An 18,426-nucleotide genomic window follows, 5' to 3' on the forward strand; every position below is an offset into this window, starting at 1 on the left:
CCCAATTTTAATGCATCGTATTGACCTCTCATTAATCCCTTTCTCTCTCACCCCTTTCAGGATGGACGTCAGATAGGCGCGCGGATCAAGGGGCGGCGGGCGAGGGCGTCGAAGGCGATCCCTTGAGCATCACCGGCAGCGCATTGGCGGCAGCGAGCCAGACGAAACGGGACTGTGGTGCAGAGCGGTGGTGGTGCTACGGTTCCAATCTGGGAGCTGCACCTGATGGCCAGTGCGTTCAGGCAGGATGTGATCCACGGCGGCGGGGTGGTGTTGGGAGAGGGGCGGAGCGGGAGGAGGCGGGCGGGCGGGGGCGGCGTGGACACGGGGTCGGAGAGTGCGTCGGAGGGCGGCGGCAGCGGCGGGGGAGGGGGTGGGGGCGGCGGAGGACGGGGATGCTTCGGCGGATTCCGGGAACTCAGCGTCCCCGACCGGGTGGCGCAGATCTTCTACTCTCACGGGTTGTTCGTGTCCAGTCACCCATGGGCGCTCATATCCTTCGTCATCGCCGTCGTGCTCCTGTGCTGGTGAGTGCATAGTCCCACATCCAATCCCCAATCCAGTTCTCAATCCAGTTCCTAATCTCTCTCACTGCAGTCTCCTCGTTCTTTGGTTCGTGGACAGTCCACCGACCGCTCTCGGCATTCCTCTTCTCCTGGTGACGGTCTCACGCAGATCTTTCCTTCTTTTTTTTCTGCGTCCTGTCCGAAAGAAAAAAGTGAACGAATAAAACTTTTCCCGTTCCTCGTCGACGCTAAGAAAATTCGCGAAGACAGATCTAGTCCTGGGCAAAGTTTTGTCGAAATGTGCTCAGTCAGTCTATTTGAAAATGGAGAAAGTTCAGTCCCAATTATTAAGTCGACGATGAGGGAGGAGAGAAAAAAAAAGATGAATCCTACTCGCTAGTGACGTTTCGAAGAACGAATTGAAATTCGTCTGCGCATGTTGACGTGATGTTGAAGTGGAGGAGAAAATATTAATTTGTTGCGTTCAAAGGTGTAGGCAATTCGGAAGTTGACTGACACGTGGTCAATCAGCTATCGGGAATCCGTTTCAATTGTGGAGTTTAATATGGTACCGATAGGTCAAAGGGGGAATACGGTTAGTGCGTCGGCAAATGTTTCGATGCATATCAGAGGATATGAAACGATTAATTGAAGTGTGGTATCGCTCTTGGCTCCACGTAGTTGAACCTGTTCCCTCGAGGTTTTTATTGTGTGCGTAACAGCCGTTGCATTTTGTAAACAACTATCCCACTCTGTGCGGTGACGTGAGAAACATCCAAATTTGGGAAATTACTTGTTCTCGGCTCGATATATTCTAAGTACGAGACATTCACTCCGCGTCGCCCAACTTCGTATCTTGTTAGCACGCATCGTAATGTGTGAATCAAAATCACAATACATCCCACTCTCCCTTCTCTATCAAAATGAAATATTGCTAATCTTTTCCGCCACTAGAACTTTTTTCGTTGTCTAATATTCGATTTAATCTATGCATAATACCCTGCTTATATTCGTGCCACTGTGGTTTTCATTACATCGGGTCGATTTTACTCGTGTGGAAATTGGATGAAATATGTTTCGTTTAGAGGATGGAGTAATTGCCTTCCAAATTCGCAATTTTTTAATAAAAAAGGAAATATGCATGAAATGATGAATTGTCACTTCTCACTTTTAGAAAAAAAGAATTGAAAAATGGAGCTGATCGATCTGAAAGAGTAATAGAGAAAGTGAAATATTAGACATGCGTTGCGTATTCAATTCTCAATTCATTGGCCGTAGAAAACGTTTTTAGTTATGCTAAAATTTGATCAAAAAGGTGATGAAATAAAAATGTTTTTAGTAGGAGAGAACGACGTACCAGCATAAGAGAATACGTGGCATTGCCTGGACAGAGATTAAACTGTTGAATATATTACAACATACAGTTGATTCTAGTAAGGAGGACTGACTTTTCGCATCAGGAACTGAATTTTGCAAATAGTAAATCATTATATTCTCGATTATATCTATTAAAACCTAATTGACGGGTTATAAATTGATTTTCAGTTAGCGCCTGAAAAAAATTATTCTGAAAGAAAAACAGCTAATAAACTTACCCCGTTTTTGAGAAAATATTATGAGAGAAGAGAATGGCATAGGATTTGAATCGTCGATCTGAACCACCATTTGAAGTACCTAAGTTCCTATGGTCTCTGAAAGCCGTGATTTTTTCCTAAGGTTGGAAAGAAGTTTGGATCCTTGCCCAATGTAATTTATCATCGTTATGTGGCCGAGAGCAATTGGCTTTTTGTGATTTAACGCAACTGGGCTGAGGTGAGCGGCTTTCAGAATTATAACGACCTCTATTAAATTAGGCGTTTTATTAGTTTAGCTACATCCAGTGACGTGTAAAGAGTTCGCTTTGTATTTATATGAGGAAAAAGAAGGACTTTGCCGACTTCTTCCGCAGATTTGTTCTGGTGCCTATTTTCTTCTTTTTTGCCAAAGTCTTGTTGAAGTTCTGGAAAGGAAAAAAGTAAACATTTTTGACGAGTGTCTTCGAGAGATAGTTGTCGGATAAAGTAGTGGCCATATATTGATATAACATTTTGGATGGACTATTTGCTTGGTAAAGTGATGTATTTTGCACAAACCGATGATGAAGAATGAAAAAAAACCGCGATTCGGAATATGTAAATTTTACAGTGGAGAAAAAAAAATGAAAATTAGGATTCGCAGTTTTCATTTCGGTTCTGTATGACATCGATAATAGAAATGTCTGCCATGCAATGAATGATTTTCACGAAATCTACATTTAGAAGATGTTCGTACTTCTTCTTTATCGATTGATTGGATCAGACGTTGACAGCTTAGTCCTTCACTCCTAATAAGTCTCTAAGAATAAGAATGGCCACTGTCCTCGCGTTTGTATACTGTTTGTGGCATTCACTCCTCTTGAAATCCAATTTGAATCGAAGCTTAGTCGAGGACGATCATATTCCGTTTTCTACCCCTCGCTCTTCCCCATTTCTCTCTTTTTCAATTTTGTCCCCGCGAATTCTCAATAGGGTTTTTTTTGCAGTAATTTCCTCTTTTGTTGCTCCCACTACCCTAGGCCGTCGCCCTGCAATAGGTTTTTTTAAATTATTCCCTTTCGCCATTCGGCGTCGAGTGCCTAGGAAATGAATATTGAATTTTCTCATGCATATCTTTGTCTCCTCGACACTACAAATTTTCCTCGGCTCAGGAGAAAGGCATGGCTTTTCTGTAATGGGTTTTTCAAAATGGACTCCGTCAAAGGATTGTCGTTATTTATTTACTAAAAAAACGTGGAAATTGTCTCCAAAAGCTTTTAGTGAACGCATTCCACACCGGTTGTCATTTCGTTTGACAGGGATTTTATAAATTATATTTTCCTTTAACTTCCGAGAATTCGTTATCCTCCATGACACGAAAACATGGTTTATTTAGCAGAATATTCATGGCAACTTTTGTGAATTTTTGGACGGGTAAAAATTTTTTATGTATCAATCGTAGCATATGATGTGTAATTGTAAAGTGCTTCTTAAAGTACAAACTGCTCAATGTGCTGTGTTAAATGTAATCCATTGGTACTCATTCAACTGGATACTGAGTTAGTACACTCTTTCTTGCTCCTCAGTTTTATATTCCATCGTAAATCGTTTGATTAAAAGGTTTTTTCGCTGCTGAGTACGACGCCAAGGTTGATGCATGGGCATAGTTTTATTAATATGTATTATTAAACTGGTGGAATTGTTTAATATTTCATGGTATGCTTGAAATTATTTCTTTCACTTAATAACTAGCCGTGAAAATGATTTTCTAGTGAAGCATAGCGTACCAATAACAAAACTGCTCTCTAAGGATGGATTAGCCGACTATGGGAAACATGAAAAAATGTATACCTTGCGTGCGAGTGCATGCAATAGCAAATTGTTTTCGAATTCAAACATGTAAAAGAAAAGTGATACGTGCTGTAAATCAATTTAGTAATTATTTTTTAGCTGTGTCTTAAAATCTACAGAGAAGTATCGCGACCCGAAACTATTCTCACTGGTTTATCATAACCTAGAGGTATGGTTTACATACGTTTGGCGTACCAGTCATGGCAGAGTAGCTGGAAAAAAAATTTTAGAGATCTAAGGAGAGTACTTTGAAGATTTTTAGGTGTTTGCACAGCAAATCTGTTCAATAAATTACTTTAAAAGATAATTGCATTACTTGAGGAACACCCCCTGTATGTTCGCGTTTGAAAAATTCAACGTGCGTATTTCGTATCTCTTTTTCTTTTACTGGATCACAGCAAACAAAATATGATTTTGTATACCATGTTTCTACAGTCACATTCAGCAGTTGTGTAAGCTTATTTTAATCTTTCGGAACGTAAATAATATTATATTCCGGAGTTAAAGTCGATTTACTAGTGCAACAGGGAGCTGAACAACTTATTCTGTTCGTCAACTCATCTCGTTACGATAAATATAATGGTCGAATGAAAAATAATTACGAATACTACTTTCATGTTTTCCCCAAATTTCGTAAACACCATAAGTTTCATCAGGTACAAGGTGTCATCATAGAAAGACCGGACTGATTTTATTCTGCGCAAACCGTTCAACGGATCGAAACGAGACAGTGCACCATCTAGCGACACATCTGACGACTAAAACGAGAGGTGTTGCGTTTGTTTACGTCGAGCCGTTACGAAGCAGCAGCGGTACGTGTCTTGTATACTTGTAAATTCCCCTGCACGTAGAAAACGCTCGCGACAACGCAGACGATATCGTGTCTTTCAATATCCTGCTGTTGAAGCCGTGTTTCGACGCTAACTAGAATGCGCTTTTTTCAACGAGTAATATCGTCGTGGAACTATATGGTTATTCAACAAAATTTATGTTCAGTGAGTTTTCGCTCGTGCATTTCGCATTGAGACAATTAAAATAAATGGTAACTGTTTCCCCTCGTTAACATTGTAACTCGGTGTTTAATCCGTTTTAGTAATAGGTTTAAAGTGGTGTTAATGTTTAATCTGCCAGCACCAATGAGGCAAAACTCCAAAGAATTCCTCCTTTCCTTGGAAATCTTAATATTACCGATGTATATTGAATATAATTTTTCATTTCGAAGTTATCTTTAGCAGGTTAAGCGACATCATGACCTCTTATTTCGTGGACGTCTTCACATCGAGTTCACTCACGCCGAAGCAAATATTGTGAATTTATTCGAACGCAGTTAAACAAAAGAAGTACCAATACTCACCGTAAAAAATATCACGAGTTCTCATTGCAGCAAACAGGATTTTGTTCCGTCTATTTAACCGCAGGAATACTCCTGTTTTTCCCGGATTCCAAGCTCTCCATATCATTCTCCTGATAATCTATTTTCCACGCGCCATGGACGCGGTTTTCACGGAAGCACTATCCTCATCGGGAATAGTACGCCGACCATGTTATGCGAGTGATATCTCCGGGACATCCGTCTAATCGTTTACTGTCTGAAACTTGACCAATTCTGAATGTCCGAAGTCCATCGTTATCGTACCAAAAGAACTCGTTCCTATAACTTCTTGCGTAATGTTAGACTTCTGGAAAAATAAGGGACTAAACCGAGTACATGTATCGGACTAATCCTGCCACGTTATCTCATCATTGCTCTCGGAAATTTATTGTTTTTCGTAATGGAGAGCCTTTTTCTTTGCATGCGTGTAACATTTATTTCAGGAGAAACTTACTCGGTGAAAAGTGCCTTTAATTTTAGGTAAGTTGAGATACGTATCACACGCCTATCTTAATTGTTCGTTACCTTTTACGATATAATTTTCCTAGAAACGTGTACCTCGTTGATTGCTTGTTACTCGAAGTAATAGGTTACCCGATTGCCTCGCCTTTTTCAAACCTTTTCGTGAATTTTTTTTTATAAAGGAAGTGCTTCTAGTGGGCATGCTGAAGGGGGCATTGTCCTCCTCTTCTTCCAGATTTCACTGGTCAATTTATCTAAAGTTTTCGCGGAAAATAAAGCATGGGGGGTTTAATTCTGGCGAATGCTCATTGGTATCGGCGTCATACCCAGTGAACTCCCACGTAAGAGTGTTAGGCCAACCGACTTTAATTATGGTACAGCGAGGGTAGTTGGGAAATATTAACAAAGAGAATGGTTGATGAGAGCAAGGTTTTTTGGTACAAATGCTGGGTAGTTTAACCTCGTTTTTCGTAAAATTATGACATTACCAGGAAGAAAGGGAACGTCTACAACAATCGGTGATTGAATCCATTTCTTTCATTTTATCCTTTCTTCGTGTATGCCTCCAAATAAATAGGTTGGGCTGCAAGAATGTCCTCGTTCTCAAATGTACTCTTCAACTCTGGGCATTGTCTCTTTTTTCAATGTCTGCCTCTCTTCTTGACGAGGAGTGCTCCCACCATAATTTCTTTAATAATCATAGTGCACTTTCTTATGTGGTAATGTTTTTGTTAGCTCTCGTAAATCATCTTTTAAATATGGATCACCATCATCATCAGTATTTCAGTCCTAGGATTGGTTTACTGCAACCCTCCATTATTCTCTCTTCGGTGTGAATTCCCTACACCCCTGATAGATTTTCAGTTTTACGTCCTTCTTAATAGACTCTATCCACTTGCCTCTTGGTCTTCTTTGTTGCTTCAATGTGTGTCCAATCCATTTAGTTCTTTGCTGGAGAGTTCTCAATATTGTCCTTCCCTCTTCTGCTCTTATATATACTTAGTCGTTCCTCACTTTGTTTGTTCATTTAATCCTCAGCATTCTCCTCCAGCAACATGTTTCAAAGACTTCCATTCTTTGCTGTTCCACTCTTCCAGTGCTCCACCTATCAGATCCATAGAGTGCATAGCTCAATGCAAACGTTTTGACAAACTGCTTCCTTGTTTACAATGCCAAGTTCTTTGAACATAGTAGTTGCCTCTTCTTCATGAGGGCAATATTTGCCTTAGCTATTCTTCCCTGGATGTCGGTCACATTCTCTCAAATGTATTAACATTTTTGTTAATTATAGTGAATCTTTTTTAACTATATATATATATATATTTGTATATATATATAAAAAAAAAATATATATATATATTATATATATGTATATGTATACACACACATATGCATATACTTATATATATATATATATATATATATATATATATATATATATATATATATATATACTACCTTGATCAAAAATTTCCCGGAATTTATTCAGAAAATTAAAAATACAAGTTTATTCATCTAAATCTATATTGTCCCCTTCAAAGTAATCCCCATCGACTGCAACACACTTATGCCAGCGCTTGATCCAATCCTCGAAACATTTTTTATATTCGGTTTTCGGTATGTCCATCAGTGCTTCCTGCGATTTTTCCATTACTTCCTCTCGGCTGCTAAAACGCGTTCCCCGTAATGGTTTTTTAACTCGATTGAACAGAAAGAAGTCACAGGGAGCCAAATCAGGTGAATTCGGTGGCTGTTGGATGGTATTTGTTGCATTTTTCGTCAAAAAATTACGAATAATGATAGCACTGTGCGACGGTGCGTTATCATGGTGCAAAATCCACGAGTTTTCTGCCCACATTTCTGGTCTCTTTCGGCGAATTGCTTCACGCAAACGTCTCATAACGCCCAAATAATACTCTTTGTTTACTGTCTGGCCTTCTGGCAAAAATTCATGATGCACTACACCGTTGTAATCCATGAAAACCGTCAGCATTGCCTTCTTTTTTGACTGAAAACGACGTCGTTTTTTTGGTCTCGGCTCATTTGGTGAACGCCATTCACTTGCCTGATGTCTGGATTGCGTGTCGTACTCATAAACCCACGTCTCGTCTCCAGTAATGATCCTTTTGATGAATGTGGGATCGGGTTCAGCCTCGCAAATCATGTCTTTTGCGACGTCAACACGGTCTCTTTTTTGCATGAAATTGAGGTCTTTTGGCACCAACTTTGCTGCTACACGACGGAAACCCAAATCATTAACCACAATGTCTTGGGCGGATCCATAGGCAATGTTCAAGTCCTCCGCTATTTCTCTGATGGTTAATTTGCGGTTATTGACCAACATTTCTTTTACTTTATCAATTTTTTCACCGACTTTCGATGTCGATGGTCTGCCACTGCGTTCATCATCTTCGATTGACTCACGACCACTTCTGAACCGCTCGTGCCACTGGTAAACGACCGTTTTTTTTAGAGAATCGTTGCCGAAACACTTTTCCAACATTTCCAACGTCCGTGCGCCACTAAATCCGTTTTTTACGCAAAATTTAATACAAGTTCGTTGTTGCAAATTTAAATCCATTTCTGAAATTGTAAAAAATCGCCAACACACACAGAGATAGATGTACTCTTGGCTACGTAACTTTTGCAAATGTCAAGTTATGACACTAAGATTTAAAGGGAATATCAACAACAGATGTACCAATTTAACAAAAAAACAGAACTCAAATCGGAACGATGGGAGCGCCACACGGTGGTTATTCCGGGAACTTTTTGATCAAGGTAGTATATGTGTGTGTGTGTGTGTGCGTATGTATAACATTTGTGTGTATATACAGGTATTTATATATTTTTTCTTATTATAGCTTTCTCTGCTGGGCCGCTGATATTTGGCGAGCATTCTGTATGAAATATTTCATGTGAATTCCTGTGAAGTCTGCATGATGAGTTTTCTCTCATTGTACATCATCAAAGTTGCGTTGAGCGTATCTATCCTCCGTTATTTTCTGCGAAGCCAATGAAAATGTATAGTTTTTCTTTGGCGAGTATAACCATCTGTCTAAAAATATTTAAGCCCCGTAATCTTCAAAAGGAAACATTACAACTTCAATAAAAATGTGTGTTAATTGGACATCTGAAATATAATTATAAGGAAATCCCGATGCAATATTCAAATTAAAATACTTTTCAATGGAGTTTCGAGTGAAAGGTTAATAAGTGTGCCTACACCTTTGATATTTAGATATATGTTTATTTGTAAACCATTGTCTTACTCGTGGTACTTGATGTAACTTTGTTTTGGTTGTACCAGTCTTTGGGCTAGGTCACGCGGTAGTCCGAATGCTGACTTTTGCATTCAAGAGTGGCAAGTTAGAGGTTTTCATCTGGTAGGATAGAGATGTTCATGTTTGAAAATGGAGATTTCCAATTTTTTACGGTAATCTCGTAAGGTTTGTGCCTTCATCGATGACTGAAATTTATCAGGAGCTTCTAACCACATTATTTAATAATAGGGGAAAATATTTTGGAACTAGAAAAATATATTATTTATGCGTGATATTTTCAATGACCAAAGATGATTCCCTCCTAGTGCCTGCGCTCTTCTCTGATCACAATGGCGCCTATACATAGTAATCGTAGGGCTAGCAATGATGGGGTTGGTTTGCTAGCCTCTTTCCGTGCTATCTTTTTCTCTCTCAACCTCATTATTCCATCATAGTCCCTTCCGCTAATACGTTTCTATTCTCACATCTCGCAGTTCGTTGTTGGTCATCGTCAGCAATTCTCCTTTTCCGTAGTTCCTTCCACTGCAACTGTCATCCCTCATTAAGTCTACGAGAGATGTGTCTTTGGATAATTCTTCTCTAACGCTATGGTAACAGCTTGCATTCCCGAATGCGCATATGGGGAAATCATTTCATTACTATAAAATTCTTTATTTATTTCCAATGACATGTATGGAGACGTTTAGTTGTGTTTAATCCAGAGCGTTTCGTCTATCTTACAAGAGAATCCTCTACTGACGAAAGTTGCAGTTTTGGGGTTAATTTATTGTGCTAATGACACTCTGCGATAGCGTTTTTGGTCTTGCTTCTTCCTTTCCTGTAATCCATTTCCTGGAATCGTCTTTAGTGGATTTCCGCGAAATTTTTAACATCCTTAGTTCTGGCCGTTTCTAAGTGGGACGCTTCTTTCCGTCTGACGCCTCGATCAAGACCGAGTTGTGTTTTTCTGGGTGTTTATTTTGCCATTTAAGAGACGCCTCAAGTCTCCTGAAACAGCGAGCGTTTGGTCGACTTGAATATTGTCGGCCGTTCGCTAAATTTGTAATACTTGGTTATTTTACGGTCTACCATACATTTTGGCCAGTGCAATCATTGGCATCGCGGAAATGCTGTATCCAATTTTCATCGTTTTTCCCTGGTGTGCGAACCTTTAATCCTGAAACTCGTACCCCGGAATGAAATACCGGTTTATTGGGAGATAAAATGTTCAAAAAAAAAATCATTGACGTGATAATTCCGAATTATTTGACGGAAGTAGTTATAGGTAAGAGGATTAGTCGACCCTCAATCTTCCGGTTGATTTCTTTGAATTGGATCGACTTTCGGATTAATATAATTGGGTACAGCTTTAGTTCAAATCGATCACGAGAGATCCCGGCCTATGTCTGTTCTGAAATTTCCACTTTAGCCTCCTAAAGACTTTCGTGGCAGCAGCGATATTAAATCTGGTACTGTGAGAGTACCCTACCGCACTCATGACACGTAAGTACCCACGTCGAAAATTTTCCCCGTGAAAACAAATTGCAATTTTTTCCCGGAAAATCGGAAAGAAACAGGGAAATTTCCGCCGATCGTTTTCCATTCGCTTCCAATTAATTTTTTTTCCCCGAGCGGCATTTGGATTGTTCGCGCCGTCGATGCGCTCGCTGGTTGTGTTGCAGCGAACGTGGCCAATTTCGATGATGCGTGGATGAATCGATGGAATTACTTGCCCGTATTATTATAATAACCTCCGTTATCGCCGTGGACGGGGCATGGATGGGGGAAGCGCCTGTCGATGGGCGATAACCTCCGGCGGGAGGGCCCACGGCGCCCCCTCCCCCCCTGATTGAAGTGAGGAGCCCCGCCCCTTCGCCTTTGACCGCGGCCAAGGGCGACCGCGCCTCCCCCCCCCCCCTTGGACGTCAATCCCTCCATTGAAGGCCGCCGCTGACACATTGAGATCAATCGAATTTTTTATGGCGAATGCAATATCGCATTTAGTTGTCGGGAAAAAAATCGTGATTAATTAATATGCTTGATATCTACAGAGTTGTGTAATTGGGCGATTTTTTAAAAATTACAGGCGTGCACAAAAAATGCAACACTCGTAACGTATACAACTTTAATGCTTCTTTTATGCGTACGACTTGCATCTACCCATCTCGTATGTAGGACCCATACGCATGGGTCTTACTTTTATGTGACAGGTTTTACAGTCAGATTAAGTGCCAATGGATGTGCCTCAACTTTGAGTGCAGTTTGAAATGTATTTTGCTGAAGAGGATTCTCTTCAACCGCACTTAGGTAGTAAAGGTTTTATCGGTAATGCGTTAAAAAAATAATTGTTGAAGTAACTCTCAACTCGTCAACTTATTTCTGTTACTTTTTGTTGCCTTATGACTTATCAATAAATAAAATCGGAATACTTGTCACTTTAATACATGGTTTTTATAAAATATATCGGCAAACATTTCGAAAAAATAGATTTATTTCAGATATTGCTGCAATGCCTCTAAGTTCTTCATAGTACATCCCTTGAGCGTCAACACGATTTTTCCAGCGGCTTTTCCACGGCTTGAAGGCTCTCTGGTTGACGGATTCCTGAAGGTTCTTTAGGGTACGCGTGCTAGCTTCTTTCACGGCCCTTAGGGTCCCATGGTGGTGTCCTTTGAGGAAGGATTTCAGTTTTGGGAATAGGAAATAGTCTGCTGGTGCAAAGTGGGGACTGTAAGGGGGTTGGGAAATCGTTGCAATTCCATGGCAGAAGTTCTTCCCGAGCAGTAACTCGACTCTCCTCTTGGTCGTCTGTCCAAAGACCTTCGGAACGAGTTTAGCTCAGATCTTTCGCATCGCCAATTATTCAGTGATAATGGTGTTCACTGTCATCTCATCAATGCCAACACGATCTGCAAATATGCGCACACTTAACCGACGGTCTGAATTCAGCTCTTCACGCACACATCAGGAAAAAATTGTCGCGGATAATTTTTATACAAACATTGTATTTCAATCATCTGACGAAATGGATTCCTCATGTGAAAAATTTTAGGTCGTTGCAAGTGTGTAGGGAACGGAGAGAGAACGAGAATACCTCAAAGAAGGACCTTCTTTCTTATTTAAAGAAATGTGACTGCTCGCCAGCTTCTTTCTTGAAGCTGTTTGTTTTCATTGAGAAGAAGACGAATACTTTGACACTAGTTTTCTTGGGAGTGAAACATTTTTTGTTGAATTAACTCAAAGGAACATTTATTCTTATTCAGTCTGAGTTTGGTTTAATTGTAAATACGTATTTTAGCCGTCCGGGGTTAGTCAGGTTGTGACCTTCTCTCCTGCTAACTCTAAAGGTCGCGGGTTCGATTCCCCCATTGGGCATATTCTGTGTCAACTCAGGCGATTCGGCCCTTGGGGGTGACAAATCAAAAGCGGCTTATCGGTATCCCAAGGGGTGCATTAACCTCAAGAGTAAAGAAAACATTGAAATAATCAATCTTTAACTTTTAAGCTAAATAAATCGGTCGTAAATATATGTTAGCAGTTAGTCTCCCCAAGTCTGAATATTTACAACCTTATGAACTCCCCTTCCCCACGTTATTCTGTGGAAATCAAACTTGGGTGTGCAAGAAGAAGCAGAAAAGTTGAATATGTGTTCCCTGAGGAGTTTCCTTTATTGTGGAACCAAATACAAGTGTCGGAATTCAGAGTTTATTTTTACTATGGATATCCATAATTTCCACGAATTCACGCTTGATGTCATGTGGATTTTACTTGAGGAGTGTTTGCCAGAAAAAAATCGTGGAGACAGTGTAGAAACTGGAGTCATTACAGAACGTTGTTTGGATTCGCCGGATTGATCGTGTTGAGGTAATGGGCGAGAGTCGAATATACCAAGCGGACAGGTTAATGAGGACAGAATGAATGGTTTGAAAGAAAATGGTAGACCGAGAAAGTTAAGTTCACACTCTGTAGCAGAAATATTAGAAGTGTCATGAAGAGAAGAGCCCGCATGAAACAGTACGTGGATGTGACAGTGTCGGCAGAAGTACGTATGCGAGGATATGGCATTATGGAACAAGTTTGTGAGAGAGATTCACTCTCCAAAACTTGAAATGTTTTTTTTTTAATGTGCTTATAACGGAAGGGAAATGCTCGGAAGAAAGGTAGGTATGTACTAATTGGTTTTTGGTATATTTATTACTTGTGTGCGATGTAATCAATCATGATCTTATTTTCATTTTCGTATAAAATTTAAATGCCTCCCTAAATAATCATGGGCTGAAATCATTATTGGTGCTTAAATTGCCAGTAATTTCAAATTTCGCTTGGTGAATAGGGGATACTTGTACATGGACCCTAACACGTTTGGCTGTTGTTTTTACTTTTTTCATTTTTTAAAGTGATAGCGATCTGTTGTTCATTAATTGCTGAAAAGAATTGTGTATTTTTTCGCCATAAAATAATAAAAAGGGTATAAGTTTCAGACAAGCCCCCGGCGTCTTTTAGTAAGGATAGGGATGTTGGACGGAATGAAGGGAGGAAGAAAGTACTAAGAGATGAAGAGGGACCTGGTATAAAGTAGGATGATGGATTTAGTGTTTTGTTAGGTTTCACAAAATGTTTTATTTTGTAGCCGTGTCCATCCAAAAACCTACCTTAACCGGTAGATTACCTTATAATAATAATTTGGTAATTCATTTTTACTAGTATTTAACAGTGCCACCAACCCAGGAGCTTAATTCTTCCTTGGCAACGTTGAGTGAAGTTTCACAAGGCGCCATCAACTTGATAGCATTTTACAGTTTTTATTGCAGCAATATAAGTTATGAGTGTTGTCAATATATTACTCTTACTTTTAGTTGTGATAAATCAGTTTCATTTGTATATAAGTAAATCATGGGGGAAGATTATTTACAATCCTGTAATCTCACATAGTTAATCCCGAACCAAATGGGTTAATGTCCATTCTAAGACCTCTGTACTAAGGTGATAAACGCTTCCTCATTTCAGTCAGTGCGCCATTAGTTAGTTCTATCATTTAAGCGCGCGTCAGGAATTTAAGTTATTAGCATCCAGCCGTCATTAATACCTAATCTACTTTCGAAACAGCTTAAAACCCAGGAACTGAGAAAGAATCCTAAAGTTTAGTTGCTCAGAACCAGGTATTTACTGCCCTTACAGTTGTATAGGTCCGTGGAAAGTTGCAAATGAGAATATTTTCGAGTGAATATCAGGGCAATTTGGTTTAGAAATCGATTCGAACCAAGTTGAAAAACATATCCCATGACTCATCCTCTTATTTGAACAGTCGTCGTAGAATGAGCGCGTCGGTACGAAGTTTTCTTCTTCATCGCTCGAGAACGTCAGCAGTGATCTGCGTACCTAGAATCACGATAAGCTAAGTCCCGTGTTTCCATTTCAGAAAGCCTCGCGAGCGAGCGAGCGAAACCATTGGGAAGCCGCTGCACCGTTTCGCGAAGCGGACCTTGAGATCGTGACTTTTGGATTAGTGACAAACGGGGGCGCTTAATCTAACGCACGAACGCTCCCGGCAACTCTTGCCCTAATCTAATTTACTGATTAACGCTACCCTCACATTTATTCCTGTTTTGAATCGTCGATGGAAAAAGAAATAAGCATCTAAATACGTATTTCAGTCGCAGTATTTCGTATACAACATATAAAGTGCTCGTCTATCGCGAAGCTCGAAACTATGGCAGATAAAATTTTGCAGTGTTGAATATTTTTTAATGTCTCCTTAAATTCTGTGATAAAGGTCTACTCTCAAGAAAATGCCAATTAATATTCGAATCGAAAAAAATGCAGAAATAAGTAATCCTTTTTTTTTAAAAAGCAATTTTCCGGGTCCAGCGGGCATATCGAAATTTTAAGTAAGTTTCAAAGCCGTTTACGAAAACTCTGCATCTTCATTTGTTTTTACAAACGATTGGGGATTTGATAAAACAACTAACAAAAGAGTTCAAAGCATGGGTTTTTATTAAGGTTTTAAGAGCCTTGAATAAAATGTTTTGGGAGCGACTCGATAATTTTGGCGAGGCGTACCCTGCATCACCAAGGTGAACTAACAGTCAATTTTTAATTTAATTTTGGCACCACGTCCCGCATTATCAACAAGAGGATCTGCTCTGCTAAATTCTTGAAATGCTTGCGCACAATCCCCGTTGATTTACGACCTCACTGTGACACTGGCGTTTTATTTTATTTATCAGGGTGTTTAATTATTATGTAATCATTATAAATGTTAGAAGGTGGTCATAAATAATAAGGATGGGGAAAGGCTAAGTTGGCTGCTTTCAACTTTTGAACCTGGAGGTTTATGGAGAAGAAAATGAGAGAGAGTAACAAATGGAAATAGCCATATTTAACAGGATATTAGGAGAAGAATAATAAGGGAAGGAGAATACCTGGACTGACAAATGTTCATAATTGACAGTGACCCCCGTTTGTTACGTTAACTATCTGAAGTAATCAGAAAATGTCATCAACGCATTTTATAAGGTCTTTGTCATAGTACTTTTCTGTAGATATTCTTAATTAGTTTCATTAGCTTAATTGGATTCAAGTATAACTATTTACGTAAAAAAGTTGCGAAATGAGGGTGTTTTTATGCGCGCAACGTAAAGGTTGAACTCGTCGAATGCGTAAAAGAAATTGCGTACGTATAGCGTACGTAGTAATATGTTAAGAATGCCGTTTAAAAATAGTTATTTTTTCGAAAGAAAACTGAAATAAGTTTTTTACAGCGGTTATATAGTGACGCTTCTGTTTTCCCACTGCTTATTACCGAGTTTTTTTAAGATCTGTTTTAAGGAGTGACTCATTCGACTCCATTAGGGTAAATGCATAATTTCAGTTAATGGAAAACTAGAATAATCCCATTGCAATAGAAATGGGCAGCAACTGCATCTGATGTTCAAGTAAGCTTAGAGTTAAAGGCTATATGTTACATTCCCAAATGTCAAATTTCTCAATTTGGACTTTTGAAATTGTCAACATTTACGATACGTATAAATGGATGGATTATAAGTGAGTTTTTTTTGATAGTTCCAACTTTCACATAATCATGCACCAAAGTATCACTTGCATTTTTAGAATGTAATCTCCAAACCGATTTGGCAATCGCCATTATAATACAGCTGTCTAAAAAACTAATTTTACGGTGTTCAGTTGGCACAATTGGTTCAGGAACATTATTTAAACCGTTGTAAAAGTTTTGATGGATTCAATTTTTGGTTACCTTCCCAATGACTCGATTTCCTTCTACTACGGTCGCCAGTTTGATAAACTCCGAAGTAATGACTCAAGAGTCGCGGAGAATAAGTCCGATTTCCTTGGCAGCTCATGCGATAAGCAGTTGCAGCGCGGAGGGCAATGACTTGAACCGCCGCCTTGGAGATAATGGCCGTCAATTGAATATCCCCCCGCCCTCCCCCCCTCCCTCTCTCTTCGAGAGGCGCCCGAATCTACTCTGGTAGTATTTATACATCCGAGACCTCGACGTCACCGAATTTCGGTCGCTATGCATCCATGACCTTGGTTCTTCTTCGTTTCCTTGAGAGTTATTTAACGTCTTATCGTCGGGACCAATCCACATTGGCCGATTGTGTCTGTGCACTCCGCCGCCGTCTGTCATCGCTTCGGGATATATAGCCATCCGAGGTACCCTAAAAATCAGTCTACAGTTGTCAGCGAAGTTAGGGATGTACGTCTACCGTTTACCCTTTTTACTGTCAAGATGGCGGGTGGCAAGGGTTGTTAGGTTCTCCTCTGTTAGTGTAATTGGTCATCATTAGTATTCGGTATCGCGGTAGTCCAGGGGTGGAGCGTTGAACTTTTGATCGGGGGGCATTCCCGGGCAATCCTCTCTAGGCACTTCGAGCTCCACCCAAGCTATGTGACTTTTCGGGTACCAGATCTTCCTGGGAAACCATAACCGGTACAGGGAAAGGCAATGGCTCCCCTACCCTGAAGTGTGAACTTCATACGCCGTCGGGCTTAGTACTGGGTGAACTCTACCATCACCTACCAAACCGACCTTCGAATTGATTACTGTGTTTATAATTATCATTTTATTCAGTGATAATTTCTACTGATAAGGTCACGTATTGTGTGAAGAAAAAAGTATTCTTGATACCTGTCTCTCCGGCAGCCAATGTTTAACTCTTCATAGTCTTCTCGCTTCTTCTCGCCTAGAAATATTATGCGGGGCAAGACGTATTTCCTTTGCCTAAATAGTAAAACTAATGCGCGACGTGATTAATGTTTATCCAGGTTGCAGTTAATTAACATTAAAACCAGTCCCACAAGGACCGAGGAAACTACTCTTTTGGTAGGAAAACATTCGAGGCACATTCTATATCTACATCTGCTCAAAACCCCGCAAGCCACCGCAAGGGCGTGTGGCGGGGGGTGTTAGGACACCACCCGCAATTTAGAAAAGAAAAAAAAACCGCACGCAAAAACCACAAATTCATGCATCCACAAAAAAACATTGCATACATTCATTCAAGAACACTTACACCCCACACACATGGAAACACTCAAACTACGAACTAACATACTCATGCACCTACAAATATACCTGATATCTTTGTAATTTACACTTTTGTTTCGACTTGTAAATTCAATGTTTTTATTATTTCTAAAGTGACTTCAGTTTCTTACTATTATGATTTCTGATTGTTCGGCAAAAGAATGAGTATTTGTATCTATCTGTACTGGAATCTATCTCCCTTATTTTATCTTTGTGGTATGATCTACCTCATAAGTAGGTAGAAAATACTGATAAAATAAAGATAAATTCTGCAGTAGAAAATAATATACCCAAGGAGATAAAACTGAAATAACGAAATATACAGGATTAAAATAAATCGGAATTCCTTAAAGTCGAAAATATTATTTTTTCCAGATTTCTATCTGCTCATTTAAGGCTCATTTAAGCTCTCGCTGTCCGCGATGCGGGACAACCGCACCAGGAGGTTTTCGTCAGCTACGGTCTAAAGTACAGTCATATAGATGATAGCGTGGAAATATTCTTATTAATTTAGCAAGGAAGAACATAATATGTGGGAAAGCTAGACATGATTCAAACAGAGCCAGTGCATAAAACAAAAAAAAAGATTCGAAAGATAGAGCGAAATTTGCGGGCAACGTTAAAGGGAACGCTTTTTGCGACTAGAGTTAGAGGAGGAGAGAGCGGTGGATGGGAGTGAGGGAAAGAGAAAGAGGAAAAGACGGGGGGTGCGGTAAGATGTGGGGTGTGGAGATAAGGTCATTTGATGCTCTAGCGAGAATGAGGCAGTTGTACACGACTATTGCGTCGGTGGCATATAGCTCTGATTTCGCAATGTCCATTTAGATAAGCTGGAATTTGCTTTCGATGATGTGCAATGAGAATCGAA

General features: G+C 39.9%; 1 protein-coding gene and 1 long non-coding RNA gene across 2 annotated transcripts in view; both read left to right on the plus strand.

The window, feature by feature from the left end:
• The window catches only part of LOC139696741 (uncharacterized), a 256,202-nt gene extending 255,940 nt beyond the window's left edge, over positions 1-262 (plus strand). The window contains exon 4 of the long non-coding RNA XR_011702650.1: positions 61-262. This is a non-coding gene — a long non-coding RNA (uncharacterized lncRNA). The remainder of the gene's footprint in view (positions 1-60) is intronic.
• Positions 263-357: 95 nt separating this feature from the next.
• The window catches only part of SCAP (SREBP cleavage activating protein), a gene marked incomplete at its 5' end in the record, with an annotated part of 69,718 nt that continues 51,649 nt past the window's right edge, over positions 358-18,426 (plus strand). The window contains one exon of the mRNA XM_071595759.1: positions 358-527. Within this exon, the coding sequence (XP_071451860.1) occupies positions 358-527 (170 nt within the window). The remainder of the gene's footprint in view (positions 528-18,426) is intronic.

This window comes from Hetaerina americana, unplaced genomic scaffold (genome assembly GCF_022747635.1).
Source record: "Hetaerina americana unplaced genomic scaffold, ioHetAmer1.1.p SCAF_7, whole genome shotgun sequence".
NCBI lineage: Eukaryota > Metazoa > Arthropoda > Insecta > Odonata > Calopterygidae > Hetaerina > Hetaerina americana.